Source organism: Seriola aureovittata, chromosome 17 (assembly GCF_021018895.1).
Source record: "Seriola aureovittata isolate HTS-2021-v1 ecotype China chromosome 17, ASM2101889v1, whole genome shotgun sequence".
Classification (NCBI taxonomy): Eukaryota; Metazoa; Chordata; class Actinopteri; order Carangiformes; family Carangidae; genus Seriola; species Seriola aureovittata.
This window is the reverse complement of record NC_079380.1, coordinates 4,841,097-4,861,021: the sequence shown is the minus strand read 5'-3', so window position 1 is coordinate 4,861,021 and position 19,925 is coordinate 4,841,097. Positions and strand designations below refer to the sequence as shown.

General features: G+C 40.6%; 2 protein-coding genes across 3 annotated transcripts; both read left to right on the top strand.

Moving 5' to 3' along the window:
• The first annotated feature begins 12,673 nt into the window (after window positions 1-12,673).
• On the top strand, window positions 12,674-13,914 carry LOC130185176 (phosphoinositide-interacting protein-like). Of its 2 annotated transcripts, none has more exons than XM_056401498.1 (2): window positions 12,674-12,907; window positions 13,464-13,914. In XM_056401498.1, the coding sequence occupies exon 2, from the start codon at window positions 13,480-13,482 to the stop codon at window positions 13,885-13,887; it is 408 nt and encodes a 135-aa protein (XP_056257473.1). In that variant the 5' UTR covers window positions 12,674-12,907; window positions 13,464-13,479; the 3' UTR covers window positions 13,888-13,914. The 2 variants fall into 2 exon arrangements, with proteins under 2 accessions (XP_056257473.1, XP_056257474.1); XM_056401499.1 differs by having other exon boundaries at window positions 12,674-13,153.
• Window positions 13,915-15,489: 1,575 nt separating this feature from the next.
• Window positions 15,490-19,508, top strand: LOC130185175 (transmembrane protein 238). The gene has a single exon (XM_056401497.1). It carries the CDS (start codon window positions 16,738-16,740, stop codon window positions 17,218-17,220), a length of 483 nt encoding a protein of 160 aa, XP_056257472.1. The 5' UTR covers window positions 15,490-16,737; the 3' UTR covers window positions 17,221-19,508.
• Window positions 19,509-19,925: the final 417 nt, after the last annotated feature.

Here is a 19,925-nt window from a genome sequence, read left to right as displayed (position 1 = left end):
ATTTCCATGCCAACTAATGTACAGACGTGCTGAGGAAGACTGTGAGATCTGGGTGAAATCTCTGTGGATCCTTCATCAAACAGACCTTTAGTGTACTCATCAGAAAGTATTGAAATAATGTCACTGTGACTGTATTGATAAGATCACAATATAGATTATTTTTTCCACTTTTACCTCAAGTCTTCAGCTACATAAACTCAATGTTAATGACTTTGAGCATTTTCTGTTTTGTTTTTATTTTTCAGTTTTTTACTTCCATCTGCCTCATCCTTTACTTGTCCTGTCAGATGTACTTTTACTGTAAATCACCAGAAAATAACCCTGGAAGCCCCACCACTCAACTCACTATTCTTTTCTAATTTACTGTCTATGGGCCAACTCGAAAAACCTGATGATATCACAAGTTTGAGTCTTCGCTGTCTGGTTTGTGGCTTTGGAAGAATCGTTCAGAGTCACATATATTGATTTGAGCGTACGGGGGCGAAAGGAATAACATCAAAAAATTCTTAAACGTGTGCCTCTCTAGACCGGCTCTCACTGAGCCTGATAAAAGGCTGTTGACCTTAACTGCTGTGTACTGCAGACAAAAAAAAGAAACAGTGAGAAAATAAGCAGTCTGTTTTTGTGATTTCACTTTATCTGGCCTTTCAAATGTCCTGCAAAACTGCAGCAAGCAATGTCCTCGAGAAAAAAGGAAACAAAATCGTAACTGTTTTGATCTGAAATGGCAACAAGATTTTCCTGTTAAGGTCAAACCTCTATGTGTTTCCTCTATAAGCCTGGAGAGGCTGAGGAATAATTAAAATGCGGCATGACAGTTTGAAGCAAACAAAAACAGTTTTGGGAGAAAAAGAGTACACTCATGAATAATTCAAAATGTTAGTCTTTCAGCAAACGGCACTTTATAATGAGCTATGAGTGTAAGAAAGTAAAGCTGCCAAGAACGTGTTGATACTGACAATGTTTGAGTCAAGTAGAAAACACCAGCACGCTGAGAGGAGGTGACAGATACAATTAGGTGCACAGTTTTGAATCTACAGACACTGAGGAGATGCTGTAATTATATTGCTGTTCCTCTTTTGAAATGAAGCAAGTAAAGAAAAAAACAAAACATCAATGCTGTCTCGACAGAGAGATGAAAATGAAGGGGGGGGGGGTCAATTTTATCGACACAATCTGAGGGAGTAAGTGTTCCTCTGCTTGTTTGTCCAAGAAGTGCTGAATGAAATCTTTATACCTGAATGAAATCTTTTAAAGCTCAAACAGCAGAGAGGAAGTGAGACTTCTATCACCAGACACAGAGTTCATCAATAAATGACATCATCCAAACATCTGATGGAGGAGCTCATTGATAAAATGGTAACAAAGCAATGTGACAGCGATGTCAGTCTTCAACTCTCTATCTCTTCCATAGCCACAGTCTCTATATCCAAAGCCTGATATGTCTTACACACACACACACACACACACACACACGCACACACACACACACACTGTCCTGCTGCTGTAAACTTCACCACCCTGTGTGGATTAATGAGATTAAAAATGGTGAACATGAAAATCTACTATTTCCTCTTGTTTGTGTTTTAGTACTTGTAAGATTTACATCTTCAGTAAGATGTGGTAAGATCTGAGGCCCAATAACTGTATTATTTTGAAGTTGAAGTGTGAGGTGTTTGCTCTTATGTATAATTAAAAACAAGTTAGATTACATTAAAAATAGGGGCCCCAAAGTTCACCCTCAGTGCAACAAAAGTGAGTACACCTGTGATTTCAAATTTAGGCTAATTGCTTGAACAAGGTAATGACATGGCTCCGCGTGGAACTGCACAGAAAACCATTGCTCACAAAACAGCACAAACCACAAGGCTAAACTTTTCCATGATAAGAAGCAGGACATTCTGTAAGCTTATATATAAGAATATATATATATATATATATATATATATATATAAGAATTTCTTATATATTTTTCACAGTTTACTCATTATACTGATTAATGGAGTTTTTATATAATTATATATCTGTATATATAAAATATAATCTACAACAAATTGTTATTCATTTTAAAATGTTGCTTTTCTTATGTACTGAAACAATAGGTTGAGAATAAATAGATATACGACTGAACTAGCCTTGACATATGACAAAAACATTTATTAAATCTTTCTCCTGAAAAGTTTATTAAATAGTTTATAAAAGTTCTTCTTAAACTGAAACTTCCAGGAAAAATAATGTAAGTGAAACTTAAGTTAAGAATTTCTTGTTAAACTAACTTTTTAAGGCCAACGATGAACAATATTGATTTCATGCATTTCATCAATTGATCTCTTTACAAATCCATGAAAAATATTATTATAATCAAACACTGATATTCAGCCCATTGTGAAAACAGTAGAGGATTGATAGATTGCAGTGAATGTGATGGTCATAGTGAAGCTTGCCAGTAAAGAAAGGGTTAAAATCGGAGAGAGCAGTGCTTGTGATTATGATCATGGGCACAAAGTGACTCATGAATTTCTCTTCGCTTTGTCCAAATATTACTCTGAATAACAAACTAAACAAAAATAACAACCAAATCAGCAAAACTGCATCGGAGCTATTCATATTTAGCTCAGAGTGACACATAGACGGAGCGAGTTGAACGGGCGGTCTAACTTCATCTAACACTGTGCCATCTCCACACTGAGCCAGAGATTAATGAAATCTCCTCATAGAGGCACAAGAGGCCCAAACAGCCCGTCACGCTGATTGTTTGTGAGAGCCGGTCCCTGTGGTCACAGTTCATGGTCGCACCGGCTAATGGTGATTTTTACGTCACGGTTTGAAATTAAGGATAATGTGATCGCAGACACGTGAGATGAACGTTTCCCTAGAAAAGCCTCAGTGGTAAACAGCAACTTTGTCTTTCACCCAGGACGTTTAGGGGAAATAAACACACCCCAGTGAATAACAAGCGCTGTTGTATTTTTGGTGACAGGCTCTAAAGCAGGAATCTTTTAAATCAAAATAGGCTTTATATTAAGTTACAGAACCTGTTTACACACTGCAGCTTCACAGCTGTGTCCAGGCTTACGGCCTTTATGTTAGTTTGTGTTTAAAGGGGAAAAGAATCACAGGCATGTTTGGCATCAATGTGCATGTCTGAGTTTCTCAACTGATCATAACTGAAAATATAACCTTATTTCACCCGTCTTTACAAATGTTAATGCTATGAAATGAACCTTGAACAACAGAAAACAGTAACATCATAATAAATGTAGAACTTTGCTGTCATTATGTGAACAGATGTTAATCAATCTGCAATAAAGACAACCCCTTTTATCAACAAAGTGGTTAACACAGGTCTTTAGGCATTCTGTATTCAGATATTTCAAATGTGAAATTATCATCATATGATGTGTACCTATGTTTGACCACTTGTAAAATACTGTTTCACGTGTTTCACTTTATGTTTTGACCCTTACTTGAGACATTATATTGTTCTTTTGACCTTTTTCGAGGTGCCCACAAGTTTCCTCAATTGTTTTCTAAATCTTGTGAGATGTGGCACTTTAAAGGGGCTATGTGTAAGTTTCATGCTTGGAGCATGAAAGTAGAGACAAGAGTCTCTATTAACATTGGCTTTGCTTTCCAGCTCTTGGCAAGTAAAGGAATGAAGCTTGATGCTGAACTCTGAATGTTTCTTCTAGACTGGAAAGTAAACAGCTAACGTTGGCTATGTAGCAATAGCAAAACGTACAAATAGCTCCTTTAAGCTGAAATTGCAGAATCAGAGTAGAGTTGAAGAAAACTTGTTAATTGCCGCTTGTTGTGAGAGTCTGTTCCTCACTGTTCCCTCAGAGTAATCTAAAGCCTGCCAGGCCTCAGAGCTCCACAGGGAGTTTCTCCAGGTAACTCAGCAGGACCACTGTACTGACTTTTCAGCATGCAACAAAAGGCTCCCATTTATCTTTATTAGGTCTGAAGTCTCTGAACATCTGTGGAGCCTTGGCCATCAAAGTGTCACTGAACATTAGCGTCTGAGTTTGATCAGCGTACATGTAAAATATGGAGGTCTGCGGGGGGGGGGAAAGGGAATGTAAAATACTTATACATATGACCGCAGTATCTTGTCCTTACTGCTGATGGGCATGTAGATCAATATCATTGATTTGTCCCTTCTGCTCCGAGGGGTATTAGCATTTCAAAAGGAACTCCAGCTACAACTGTGATAATACATCCACCAGAGGGTTTCTCCATCAGAGGTGAGAAATGTCTGAGCCTTGACCTGTGATCTCTGCGCCTCAGCAAAGACAGACTCTACCGAACACTAGGCAGCTTTACAGCCTGTGGAAACCTAAGCATTATGGAGTACTGATTGTGGAATCTCAATCATATATATTGGGACATAGCCATCCAGCTGCAGCGCCTTTATCCCTTTGACCTCAGCTAAATTGCTCTTATTTCCCATGGTTCAGGAAGCCAGGCCCTCTTGATATATGAAATTAGATGTCAGAGTCTATCTTGTGAAGCAGAGTCATAACTTGCTGTATATTGCTTCACTTGTTTTGTAACCTCAAACCAAGAGCTCTCCACCCCGTTTCAGACCTGACATCATTTGTGTTTTATTGCCTCTAAGAGGATCATAGAGAAGTAAAGAGATGGCACGCTGCACTGTTTTTGAGGCATCAAACAGTGCTCAGTCACCCTCAAAGTTTTTGCTCCCTTCTTTTCCTCTCACTGTCTTTGTGTTTGTCTGGGAATTTATTCACTAAATCTTGTGCAAAATACCTGAATTTCTGTGATGATATTCGCAGCCAGATAGCGTCCAATTCCCTCTTTAAATACTGGAAAATCTTCATTCAAACAGAGGTCACCTTTTTAATCAATTACTGTCCAGACCGTGTGACATCAGTGTCCTTCATTTTTTCTCCTGAGGGCATTTGACTTGATGTGGTTGGTGCTTGTTCCTTTGTCTCCCTTGTGTCGATCAGTCATCAGAGTATAGCTTCAAAAATTCCCTTGTATCTTGTTTTACACTTCTAAACCATATCACATCCAGACACATGTATAGAGGAGAAATTACATGTTTTCACAGCCGCACCTGAACAGAGACATAAGAAGACCTCTAGTGAATAGAGTTATACCCGTTTAGTCTTTTATCTCTTTATTTACAGGGTTGACTGCTATTTTACATCAATGCCCTGTTTCCAGTTACAGCGAGTTTGAAAATAGAACAGAATAACAGATCATAAACAAACAGAATACAGTCTCAGTTAAACTTGGTATAACTGATTTGGGAGCAGCAGAGAGAAAGAGGATGTGAACACCACACTGACGGATCGTATGGTCACGTTTTGAGTTGATGTGGTAGAACAACATCATCATCCATTTGGAGTGATGTTTCCAATATCCACTCTCTTTTCGCTCTGTTTTTGGTCTCCACTAGTCCCTGAGAAAACAGCTATCTGTTTATCTGCTAAATGCTCCACTGTGTTTATCACCTATAGTTGTTACATTTGTCAGTTTGTCATTTGGTGCTTGGCAGGTAGAGTTCAGTGGGTTTATCTGACTTTTTTTTGGTAAAAGCAGCTGCCTGTCAGGTGAGGATTCTCTGTGGGTTTGTCACTACGAGCAACTGTAGTCATGCGACCTATTGCTAAAACAAATATATTGATTATAGCCGCTTTTAAAGCAAAAAAACACGTAGGTAAAGGACAATTATAAAGTAAAGGATTTTGATCAACCACAGCTTGGCCCCACTAAACACATTGTGTGCTATGGGAAGCCGGTGAGGGATCATGTCTCTGTCACAGCGCTATAGTGTCCACTACTGGCTGGTCTACCTCACTGTCTCCAACCATAGGAATTAGCAACAACAAGGACGGGGTAATAGCCCATTTCAAACAGGGGTAAATTAAAGTGTTTTCCCGTAATTATGAATATTTATTGGTACATTTTAGTAACTGATTGCACTTTTTATAGAGTTAGCATGGAAAAACAGACTTGTAAGAAATTATATCATAATGCACCTGCACATTGTTCCATTCCAGCAACAAGCTTGGTACTCCAAAAGGTACATTTCATGTCGTCTTTTCCTTCTGAAATGAGTTGAGCTGAAACGAGTCTACATGAATTGTTATATGAAAGTGTTACCTTGATGCAGATAATATTAAGACCTGTTCATCAAGTGTGATTCTTATATAGCTAGTATACATGCTTTAAGATCACTTAGAGAGCGACAACACAATTTTTATACCATACTAGTACCATCTTTAACGCTGTTCAGACTGTATACATTAACAGAAGGACCACAGAAATGCTTCCATACAGCACTATATTAAAAGGTTCTTCACCTTAAGTGCGTCGTACACAGTCTTCTGTGTATTTCTGGCCAAGGCTGTAAGTGTACATAATAAGACTTTAACACTCCGCACCTACATGTAAGTGCTTATCTTCCATACATAAAACTCCTCTCATGCCCTTTGATGAAAGCTGCATGGAGTATAGAATGTAAGGCTGGAGTGAAATGTAGACGCTGTTATTTTTAGAAATTGCTTCATCATTCAGTGCTCTGTTTTGCACAGACGGCCAAATATTTTGAAATCAATCTGTCCGACATCAAACAAAAAACAAAAAAAGCAAAAAAAATGTGCTTGGTTCCCATTCAGCATCTTTAACAACGTGTGTCTTGAAAAAAAGGGTTTTCTCTGCTGTGTTTTTGTCCAAAGGGCTGATGGTCCTCTCTCTCTTTAGAGCTTCTTTTTCTAATTCAAAATGGGACAAAATACATGACTCACCATCACAGACTCATTATTATTGGATAATGTTTTAGGAAAATCATAAAATTATTCATTTCAAGTGTGAAAATCGCCCTTTGAGTGTGTTCTGCCGGCCAGTCTGTGAGAGAGTTGCAGTAATATGCAGAGACAGGATCTGTCATCAAAGACGATGTCCTGTTAATTCTGCCAGATTTCTCACCTAAAGCATTGTGTTCATGCAGACTGCCAGTGACAGTCCTGGAAGTGAGCTGACACCTCCAGGTCAGGCACCCCACTTTCTTTCTTTTAAAGAGGCTGTTTGAGATGCCTCTTACTCCTCAAACATGTTCTTTTGGCTGAATTCAGACACATTCTTTGAAGCTTCTTCTTCATGGTTAGCATAATGTTTCATGTCTCACATCCAGCTAGAATTGTTGTGTTAAAAGTGCACCAGCCATTGTTGCACTGCAGAGGCATTGAACTGGACACTCCTTCAACTTAAAGATCCCCTCCGAAGAAAATCAAGTGTTTTACCTTGTTAACATGTCCATATGGTGTTTTTTTTAATATATAATACAAGTCATATCATGAGCGAAGTAAACAGTCAACACCATGACTGTGTATTTCCACCTTGAACTGCAGTGTACCAATGACAGTCGCAAAAAAAACAAAAAAAAAACAGATTCAGACAGCCAGGCTACACCCAGCGTTTGCATTAGCACAACCGCTAACACTGTGTCAGCCACTGCCAATTACAACTTAACATAAACATAACATAAACAAATAAAAGAGGCTAACTGTGCTAACCATTCTGTCTGCTAGTCGCTAATTTTGGCACAAAACAGACTCCTCATCTGAGTCTGGGTCTGACTGAGGCTCAAACATGTGTCTGAGTCTCTCTGATGTTTCCTCCTCTAACCATCTTGATACTCTCTGCTCTCTCACCTGTCCACCTGGAGCCAGCAGGTGGTGGGCGGGGCACAAGGCCCAATCCAGATTTCTCAATCAGGAAGTAAGAGTAGATAAGCTTCAGACCCAGTTTTCCTTTTTTTACTTTTTATGTGGGAAAACCATGTTAAACAAAATATTAACCATAGCAGAGGATTTTTACATAGCTTACAACATGTCTGGAGAGGAACTTTAACCTCCTAGGACCTGGCGTCCACATATGTGGACCTCACATTTTGGGTTCTCTAGACCACAATACTAACTTTTTCTCAACAAGGGCCTGGTGACCACATATGAGGATATTATACTGCCACTCAGTAATCGAAATTTAAAACTAATGTCCTCATAAGTGGACATCATTTTTCTCCAAATCAACCTGAAAAATCAGCCTAAATAGCAAAGAGAAATTAAAAATGCACGCCATGGAAGAGTTCAGGTCTTAAGAGGTTAAATTTACTCCTCTTTGATGGCTGACCATCTTTATTACAAGATTCCCAAAGGCTGGCGTGGAGAAAAAGGAAAACCTTTTACCCTGTGTCCAATAATAGTCAGGGCAACATGTAGCAAAAATCTTACCTCTGTGTCCACCATCAGAACCTTCCAACATCCTCACCTTGGAAAAAAAAGAGCCAGCAGAGAGCCCAGTGAACCTGGAGACCGTGAACCATCAGATCAACAGGAGTGTGGCACACTTTGTTCTCTGCCCAATTATCAGACTGGGAAAACAAATCTGTCAGAAATGAGATGTGGCTGAGCTATTGATCTGTTTATACCCTGCACATCTTCTCTGTTCCCACAGCATCTATTAGCACTGGCTGCCTTTCCCCCATCTTTGACATGCCACAGCAGGGGAGGAACAGAGCAGGGGCATTGACGTCACGAAGGCCCAAGGACCATCAGGGGCCGGCATCATCAGCGGACCACAGGTACCTCTCCTCTAACTGCTGAAAGCATGTATTATGTGCTCTGTTTTTATTCCACTGCACTGAATCAACTAGACGACTAGAAGATCTATAAGTTAATACATATGGATGCTGTGATCATGAAAGCAGGGAAATGCATGGAGTGAAAGCATGCCTTCACTTTCCTCCCTGGACACAGGTAGTGGATGGGAAAAATCCACCTTAACACATATTTCATTCATTTGGAGAGGGAAAATCTTGCATCCTAGTAAAGCAATGATCCAGATAACGCTTCCTGTTTCTTATACTTCATGATAGGCACATTATAATTCAGCATTATTTCATTTTAAAGCTGTTTATTTTTACAAAGGCCATAGTAGTGGTTATTTTTAGTCGCATTTAAACTGAGCAATAAAATTTGGTGAATGGAGAAAACGAATGATGCCTTATCATCTCCCTCTCTCACACCATTTAATGCTATGGGGTTTGCTTATTATCTATTAAACAGTGTGCTAATATTTTTAGAGAATCATATCACATTCTCATCAAGCTTCCTACAAAGAAACACTTCAGTCATACTGTTAATCCTGGATTTTTAAAAAAAAAGAAAATGTGAATGTTCATTGTCTAATTTTGCTTTTGAATACAGATGCCAAAACACTTGCGGCAGTTCTTCATTATTAGTCCCCAACGGTGTCTGTCTGCTGCAGTTATAACCTGCCTAATCTGCCTACTGTGCTCTGTAACCTGATATGACACCAGGATCTCCTCTATTCCCACTGCTCTTTGTTAGGATTGTTTTCTCTGAACCAGCCCGGAGAGACAAAGCACTACTAACAGGGCAATTTACCATTTAACTAATGTTGATAATGTATTATACATGTTTGACCCACTTTTTAAGTCACTTTGAGTCATTACAAATACCAAGAGAGCTTGTTAAAATATCCTGCTGGAGAATCCGAATTCATCAGATTTTGCTTTTCTGATTAATTTTAGAGGCCAAATCCCCTCTGTGAGCTTAAGCAGCAAGTCAACATCACCCGCAAGTTAGCTTCAGCGTTAGCTCTGAGTTCACTAAAGCTATCAGGTTTGAAACTAAGGCCTTATTTCAACTTTACACCTAACAAGGAGGGGTGAAAGTTTGAGGCACCACAAAGGGGAAAAAAAAATGCTTGATGGGAATTTACACCTGAGGTTATTGGCACTCTGGAAGGGGCAGGTTCAAAATATGTTGGCCCATGCTATGCACTGATGGATGATGTGCAGCAGTGCGCCAAAGGATCTGAGCCAGACTCAACTTTCTGTTGTGTTGAGGAGTTGTTTTTTTTTGCCAAATCTCACTGAAATTAACACAATGGTCTCTTTATGGGATTTTTTAAACAGTGTTATACTGTCAGTCTAGTCCAGCCCTTATTTTTCTGTAAGTGTTTGGACTGAGACCTCCTGGTGAAGTGGTAGTGAACACCTCTTGGCACAGAGGAGCCCCAGTTCGTCCAACTGCCTGTGTTCGTTTGCTCTGAGTTTTAGGCAACTCTCCCTGAAAGGAACATAATGCCTCTTATTTAGTGATCATCAAATCAGGCTAAAACACACTAAAAAAATACACTAAACACTAAAACACACTGCTAGGAAAAGTGGGTATTGGAAGGTTGAAAGTCAGTGGCTGGGAAGTTTGATTGCTAAAGGAGAACTATGAGTATCACAGATCTCTCTGTGTTTCCATGAGTGAAAGAACCTTTATGCTACAGTTGTTTGCATGCCCTCCCCCCTGGGATTACTCAACAAAAAGCTGTAAATATGCAAAGCAGATTAATTAGCTTTCCAAGGTCACCTGCACAGAAAAAAGAGACCGCATGCGTTAATAAATCAGAAGCGTATTACCAGAAATGTGACTCGTCTGCATACGAGCGAATATCTGCAGATAAATTGCTGCACAGGTTTTATTGATATTTGCTCAGGAGTTAACGAGGCTCTGTGCGAGGCGTCATTTGGCAAAAAAAGTATTCTGTTTAATCCACAGCCTTGGAAAAAAAAAACTAAAAACGCAAGGGTTGGAGTTGTTAGAGCATCTTAGTTCTGGTGGCTTTAACCGGAGGGTGCACGCTGCACCTCAAAGTCCACAGTTCATTTGAATCCTCGTCCTAAAACCCCTGCCAAACCAACAAAGTCAGCGTGCTGACTCAAGATGAGGCTTATTAGCTCTAATCCCCGGCAGCCCTCTGTGTTTGTATTATCAAACAGGATTAGACTGATACCTGTATGTCGCTCTACCAATATACTGGCTCAACTTTTAACTTTAGGACACTGACAGCTCCCATAATCCACCTGTGATATGATACAGGATCCTCTATAAAGTCTGGGAAACCTGCAACACATTAATTGGCATTGCAAATCTTTTTTTTTATTTATTTTTTTTTATTTCATCCCTGTCATCTGGAAATAAATGATTGTCATTAAGGCCTAATGTGTTTTAGAATTTTTCCTGACCATTTCTTAGCTGATAATATATGATATACACTGATTAAATGAGCTGATCTACCCTGTTTTACAACTGGCTGACCATTTAAATGAATTTTATGACTCTGTCCTTCAGTGGAGAGTCAGATATAGTCACATTTAGAGTATGAAACATCAACAACAGAGGCTTCAAAAATATCAGTACCATTACTCTTCAAAAACGTTTTGTCCCCCTCATAATCTGCTGATCTGATTATCATAACTTATTATACTTATCTTTTGGAGAGAGAGTGCCAGTCACAACTTCTTGAAACCCTAGATTATGTCATTTTGCCAGCATGTCATGTTGTATTATTTTTATTATGTATTATGTTATTTAGTCCAACAAGCAGTGCAAAGCCTAAAAATAATCAATTCTTTATTATATAAGAAAAAGAATTGAGAAGCTGAAAGTAGATCATTACATTTCTGTCCTAATCAATTCATGGTTCCAGCCCTACTTTAAATCCCAGTATTGATCAACACTTAAGGTCCAAAACTACATCCTGCATGTTGCTCAAATGCTTACACTTGTTTATCATCCTTTCAGTCTTCTTCCTGATCTAACTTGATCAAACACACAGTGAATAAATGGAGGTCTGCAGCTGCCCCTCATCTTTTAACAGGTTTACTCAGCAGTGTAAAATACCTTCAGATGACTATGATCAACAACCCACTTAAACGGACCATTAAGGAGAATTAGGCACATCATAATCGCAAGATACTGTAACACATTACATGGGATGGATAATTAGTTTCTCACGTGGCTGCAAAATAAAAGACTTTGATCTGTGAGGAGCGTCAGAATGAACTGGAGCCTGAGGTAATTACAAAAACACTGAATTAACCGACTAATTAACTAATCCTTGTGTGAAATATTTCACTAAAAGTTAATGATACAGCTAAACTGATTTCAGCGGTTTCGCACCCCTTCACGCCCAGACACATGCCAGCACTGCCCTCTGCTGGACTGTGCGGCTCATTGCGAGTGGTGACAGGTTTCATGATATCAGTGACGAGATCAGGGCTGAAGGTTTGGTGTTTACGAAGTACAAGTAGCAGTGCTGCGGAGCCATTTTCAAAGCTTTGGAGTTCTCTGGGGTGGGGGGTGGGGGGGCATAATTGTGTTAAAGAATGAGCTCATGTTCAGATCAATGGCCTCACACTGACACTTGTGTCTTTCCAAAAGAGCACACAAAATCAACAAAGACACAAATGTAATATCAGGGCTGTTCAATGGAAGCAGGAGTGTCATATTGCAGCAACATCCCTCTTGTGCCTCCCCCCTCACCCCACCATCCTCCCTGTCCATCCGAGGCAGGTGATGATGAAAAAATCCTAAATCTGAGATTCTATATCATATCCTGGATTTTCTGAGGGCTAATTATGCTACACAGATTTCATCGATCTCATGTTCAGCGAACAAAACTACAACTTGCAGATAATTGCTCCAGGCTACTTTGGGATCAATACTGTGCCAACATATCAGGCTGTATTGGAAAGTCTCTGTATGGGTGATTGCTTGCTGCATCAATCCGGCTATAACAGAGAGCCATTTCCTAGTTGCTGCCCTGCCCTGATCCTCTTTGTGTGGAAGGAGTGAGTCAGATTTTCCTCTCATTGTCCAGTCCTGGGAAATTTTTAGACATTTCAAGCTGTTTGTAGAAGTTTTTTTTTTTTTTTCAAAAGCATTTTACAGCCCAGTGGAGACATCACTCTGAGTGGTTTGTGGTGTATGTATATCCTCTGGGGACCAGAAGGCAAGCTCCTCGCCCTGGATGCAACATCAGCACTGACCGCCTGCGATGGTGGATGATGGTAAGGGGATGGTGGTCACAGGATCGTCTTGAGGAGGTGGAGAGAGCAGAGGAGGGTGGGTAGATGGTTGTTCAGTGGGAATCAGTAGCATTGCATTTTACAGGTTTCTCTGGTCGGACGGTGGGCGGAATTCTTTTTTTTCTTCCACCTCAGATTTCTGGATGTTTTCTAATGGTTAAGACATTTAAACTTATTGTTGACTATTGTTGAAAATACAGGCAAAGGAAGCTGATCCAGATTTTGAAGGTAGGTGTTTGTCTAGTTGTTTACTTCTGTTTGCCTGATGTGAACTGCTTCCCAGTTCCCAGATTTAAAATAATTTTATTATATTGTTATTATTATTATTAATTTTATTCATATGATTTAAGTGCTGAACAACAATGGCTTCGTAAGAAGTTATCTCTATTTTTATGATGTAAAGACAGTATCACTGTTTAATATCTTAATTATGGAGAGTTAGAATTTCAAATTATCCACCAATCATACTTAATTGTGTTACAACAGAGACGTCAGAGAAGCATGACATCCTCAGATTGATTCCACATTTCTTCCACAGAGTCATCCAGGAGGCCATGCCAGGCAGCCCAGAGAACATCCCCCTGGGAGAGTGCACACTCTCCCAGTCCAGGGACCAGCTGACACCCCCCAGCCGCACCGAGAGCACCGTGTTCAGCCTCTCTCGCAGCGAGTCCCTCTGGACCAATGAGACCTCCCGCAGCAAATGTGAAGTCTTCTGGTTCCCCATCCACCTGATGTCCACCGGGGGCAGCTTCCTGGCGTGCGGCATCATCATCAGCGGCCTGTACTTTGCCGGCCACTGCAGGAAGGTCACTAACATCCTGGGACCGGCCCTGCTGTCCATCGGGCTGATGGTTTTTGTGGTGGGCGTGGTCCTCATCCCCATCACTAAGGAGAACAGGAAGCGGTCGAACATGAAGAGGCCCCTCACCTACTACAGGCCTCCCATGTTCAATCTGTGACGACACGTTCAGAAGTAACTGAACTTTAAGACCACGCCGCATTGATGTGTACCTTTTTGGCATGGGAGCCTCTGTGGGAAATAATTGTAAAACTCTGCGTGGTGGTGACATTTACATTTATTCCTTTGATTTAGGAGGACTGACAAAACAAAGCACTTATCCCAGTCTCAGTGTGCATGACAACATTTTGCTTTAATAACCCCGGCTGTTGAAAAAAGAAGGTGAGAGCGCTAGGACAACAATGTGCTGTATGAAACTCAATTACCCACAAATTCACACACACAATTTAGCGATGAGGATACTCGAGAGAAAACTGTACTTATGAATATTTATGAGGGGAAAGTGGACAAGAGGGGGGGGGGTTTCCTAATGCTGTGTGGTACAGTATATGCCAATTCATAAATAATTAAAGGTTGTGAGAGCTTATAATTGTCAGTTTCCGGTTTACTGTGTCTAGTCCACTGAAGTCCTCACCGTGGGAAAGAGTCACTGAGAGGACGACTTTGAATCTGAGTGAAATCATTCTCAAATATATGTAAAACAGAAATAATTTGACTACTGTGACCTGAAGCATGACCCTGTGCATTTTCATGGGATTTAATATTATGTGGCAGGAAATTTGACGTAACTCCTTCAGACCCAGCTTTGGTTTGATGGACATTATATATTTATTGGTGTTTTAAAATCTGATTTGTTATGTCAGAGTTGATTGTATTCAAAGCATCTATAATCAGTATTTTTACATTAAGAATGGTTCACCAGAAAGGAGAAAGGAAATGGCTCGTAGTGATGATGAAGCTAAAGAGAGTTATCACCCGACTCTGCGGTTTTCTGGAGCAATATAGCTCATTGTATTTTCGGGGGGAGGTGGTTTCTAGTCCACAACTTCACTGTTTTGGTTCATCTTCACCAATCTCATAGCGTCATTTTCAGCCGTAGTAGGCAGCTGTTTTGCATTTTAAAAAACATCTGTAAAAACCAACTGTACGCTACCTGCCACCAAAGAGCACACACACAGTGCTAAAGGCCAGCTGGTGAACACAGAGGAACTGCCAACCGCTAAAAAGACAGATATTTCTCTCAGGAGTTTAAGGAGGTGTCATGATTTCTGTCTCAACCCTTGTCTATTATCCTCTTGTCATTCTCTACCCGCCCACCAGATGTCCCTGAACCTTTTTCCTGTTTCCAGCCCCACCTTCTCCCATTTCTAATCACCAGACTGTCCCCGCCTACCTATACACCTGTTCCTCATTCCCCCTGACCTGCTTCCTGGTATTTAGACCAAGCCCTTTTTTGCTGTACGTCAGTTCCCCACATTGTTTGCTAACTTCTCTGTGTGTTTCACTTTGTGCTGCTCATCCTGTTCCTGCTATACCTCTTTGTAGTTACCTGCTGACGGTTCATGTCTGCCTGCCTGCCCACCTGTCCACCTCTCTGGTCCTCATCACGTACTCTATCAAAGGTCCTTCACTGCACCTCCCTGCTCCTGCTCCTACACCACCGGCTGTGACAGGAAGTAACCAAAAACACAACTTCAAATGAATGCTAATGTCATGCATTTTTAATTAATAGACGTAAAGTTTAGCCGTCACGACACCAGCATGACAGACAGTCAAAAAGAAAAAGTTAAGTAAGGAACATAGATTATATCAAGTTAATATTATTATATTCCAGTTACAGAAATCATTGGTCACTGTCATTGGTCATATACAACCATGAATACTGTATCTGAGAAGCCCCCAGATGGTGTCACTTAATCTCTGAATCCACATGAGATGATGTTTGTCCTAATGACCATACCACTATACAGTATGTAGGCCTACTCTAGATTTCAGGACATCACAGCCCTAACTGGCCTTCCAAACAGGTCAGAGCTGTGACCTGTTTGGAAGGCCGGTTAGGGCCGATTAAGTTTATATTCAATAAACAGAGAATTAAGACATTTTTTTAAAAGCAAAAATGACAAATAATTGTCTGATTCCAGCTTCTCTAATGTGAATATTTGCTTCTTGCTAAGACATCATAGTGAACATCTTTGGATTTGGGCTGTTGGTCAGGAAAAACATTTTGGCATTTGAATAAGTCATATGATTGTTATTTTATGACCAAAAATGTATCAATTAACCAAAAAATCGCTACAGCCCTAAAACAGCTGTAAAACTAAACACAACATAGAGACAACACCACAGAGGACTTCTCAAATAGCTTTGTTATTCTATCATAATTCATTTAAGTAGCAGCAATGGATAAATGAATGTATAGATTGTTTAAACAAACAACAAATGATGCAAAATCAATTACATATAATCTTTAGGACATTTCACAGTATCATACTGGATGGCCATTACCTTGCACGACTTAACAGAAAAATGTTGATTTGGCCTCATTACATGAGAGAAGGAGGTCATATGTTTGTAAAAGCCTATAGTTTTCTGTTCACATATACTAGGCTAGTGTTGCTGGTCTATATACAAAGTATATGCAACATACGCAGGAGAAAAGCTGAGTCATGCATAATAATCAATTTGACTGCCAAATCAAACCTCCTGCAAGCCCTGGGTCATTTGCATCACCGAAGCCAGACCACATTATTGTGAAATTTGGACGGTTCGGTGATGTTTCTGTTGACCATCAAGACAACAAAAAGGACACTGCCTTAAAGCCATGACAGTCAGTGTGTGTTTAAGCCCGGTCTGAGGTGTGTGCACAGTGAAGAAGTCTGGGAAACACCTTGTTTATCTTCACTTTAAGGTGGGGCGTTTCTCTACAGGTGCGCTTGCCTCAGCTCAGGTACACAGGATGAAGCATCCTCCCGTTATACTACGCTGCAAGACGCTGTGATGTCCCAGCATGGACCCGATAAAGTGCATAGGCGGCTGTGTGCCTTTATTCATCCTCGCCGTCGTTTTTGACGTCCTCGGCCTGATTCTGCTTTTCATCGGGATATTCGCCAACCTGCGCATCGACGGCCGCTTCTACGGCGACTTTCTTATCTACACCGGCGCCCTGATCACGTTCTTCAGCCTGGGCCTCTGGCTCATGTGGTACGTGGGGAACGTCCAGGTGTCCGAGGACGACGGCTGTGGTAAGAAGAGGAACAGCGTGGTCGTGATGTTGGCGAGAAAAATATCCGAGAGGCTGAGCCAGAAACTGAAAGGGGTGGAAGACGTGAACAGCGCCGTGGATAACAGGTGCAGCCAGGTGGGATCACCTCCACACAAAGCCAGCAGGGTGACATGGGGCAAATCCGCTGTCTACAACAATGAAGGGTATGATGACTCTCTGGACTACAATACTGCGGGGAAAGAAAAAGAAATAAACCAGGAGATCTGACCTGATTGACATAAAATACTCAGTTTGTGAAGGATGCTTCTTCATGGGAGCATTTTCATTCAGACTGTTATTAGGCAAGACTGTAGCCAAGATTTCAGAAACACTGAGATTCAAAGCCCCTCAGTGTCCCCCACACACCCTCAGAAAAGTTTGTCTTGACACTGAAAAGAAGGTCTCTCTCTCTCTATATATATATATATATATATTTTTATTTTTTTATTTTTTTATTTTGTTTGTTTTTATAATACTTTATTTTACAGGTCCATCATTTCCTAACAGTTCCCTATGAAGTTTCTTGCAAAGGACATGGTATTGGAAAGATACATGTGAAATGTGTGAAACTGATCGACAGACAAGAATGAAGGGTTTAGTTTCCATTAACAAAAGAATAACGACTGAATAATAATAATAATAATGCTAATGGACTCATGGACCCGTGCAATAATACATTCCAGTTTTTTTTTTTTTCATTTAACTGTTCAGTTTGTATTTTATGTGTATTTTTATATCCAAACATCAAATCCTAAATGCTATTTCAAAGCTTTCTCCATACTGCCAGGTGAAGCTAGATTACCAACCAGGTTACCAAAGTAGGCAGCTGCCAGGGGCCCAAGACCCTCAGAGGCCCCAGAGTGTCAGCGGTTCAGCATGTGGCTGTTAGTTTGTGGTAATTTCATTTATTCAAAATGTGTTTGTTAAAACTCAACCACTCAAGCATGTTATAAACTGAAATGATGAGAGCCTAATGACTTGAGTGAATGAGTCTTGTTAGAGGGGCCATGAGTTTGAATTCACTTTTAGGGCCTTTATTATATCAGTTTGTATTGTGCTTGTATGGTGCATTTCTCTAAATTGAATCCTGCTTAATCAAGTTAAGGTAAACTGATTTCTACAGACAAACTAATGTACAGAGAATGGGAGAAACACAGGGTCCCACAGCTGAGTGGGCCCCCATTAGATTAGTACAACCTATAATATATATATATTCAAAATACTAAAATCTGCCCATAAAATCTTTAGTTTTTTATTTGAATTGAAATTGAATTGAAATTTAGCTCAGTAGTAAAACACAGAAAATTTGATGTCAGTCTCCTGAGACACTGGTTCTGAACCAGATTATTGTCTCTGAACCTTCCTCCATTATTTCAACTTTATTTATTTTATTTTCACAAATGCTTTGTCATATCTTAAGTGGTAACTGCTAGCAGTCAGGCCATGTTTGTTCTTTAATTTACTGTCAAACATACACACTGGTCAGACTGGTTTGTCCCAGTGGTGTGGTGTGGTGTTGGTTAAACAAGCCTGAAAATCCTCAACAGAGTGTGACATGGGAAACTGTGTAAGATACTGTATATATCTACCAAATCTCTATAATAACATTGTGGGGATAGTAGCTGCAGAGTTTGATCCTCAGATTTGAATGACAACATTGTCATACCTCATGCAAAGGGCCTCTCACAGACAGAGAGTCGGCATGACACTGTCATCATACTCATGACAGCGTTCCAGTAAATAAAGCATCATTCCTCTCTTTGTGTGTTAGGCAGGGCAGTAAGTCAAAGCTGCAGAGCAGAGACAAATAGTGGCGGCTTGACTGGTCAAACAAGGTCCTCACAGAGAAGTTTCCATTACGCGCATTTCCTCTTTGTGACAGTCACTTCACAATAGACCTTTATCGTCATTGTAGTGAAGCATGAATTATGGCTTATTAAATATTTAAGAAAGGCTTGAATGTAGTGTATCAACCCCGAGCTGCTCCCAATATTTAAAGGGTAAATACACTTCCTGGGGTAAATCTGTGAAGTCAGTGGGAGTGAAGTCAAGAGGAGGCTTTGAACGATCTGATAAAAGATGCAGCACACTGATGCAATTTCATTAGCTGAACAAAAAGAACTAGGGAGGGGGGTGGAGGTGGAAGGGGGCAATTAATTATGGCAGGCTTATCACTGTGTAAACATGAGCTCAATGGCGACTGATTGCGAAATGAATGTGCATAAATCTGTCACGCAGGTTACAGACAATGGGTTGATGTGAAAGGTGTAAAAACAAGTCGGTCCTGCAAAGGAATGAAGATGGACTGTGGGGTTTTCTCAGCTGCTGTTAATGAGCAGAACAACCTGTTGTTGTGGTTGGATACCAGTCTTGCCACTAAGTCTTGTGCAATGAAAGAAATGTAAGGCGTGCTGCCACTGAAAGAGAATGATGCAGAAGACAGTAAAGCACTTTTCTGGAGAGACTCGCTCTTTCTTCTGTCAGACCCTCACAAGACGTGTGTGCCTCACCCGGCCCGACCATGGAGCAGGGGAGGTCCACCATCTTCTTCCTGTCACTGGCTGTGATTCTGGACGTCATTGGCCTCATCCTCTTTTTCGTGGGGATCTTTGCCCCTTTGAGCTTCTGGGACTTTTTTGTGCTGTCCGGGCCTTTGCTGATCTTCCTCAGCCTGGTCTTCTGGATATTTTGGTACCTGGGGAACCTCACTGTGTCAGAGGAGGAGCTCAACCTGCCCAAACATGACATACTGTGATCGCAGTATGAGGGAAGCTGGATTGAGTCAAAGCTGGACAAGACATTGGACTGCTTCAAACCAGCCACATGATGATGAAAAAGGGAACTAGCAGGTGGGACTGAGGAAGACGCTTCATCAGAAAAATCATGAATTTGTGAGCCTCTGGCTCCCTGAACCCCTTGAGGTTTTGCCTCAG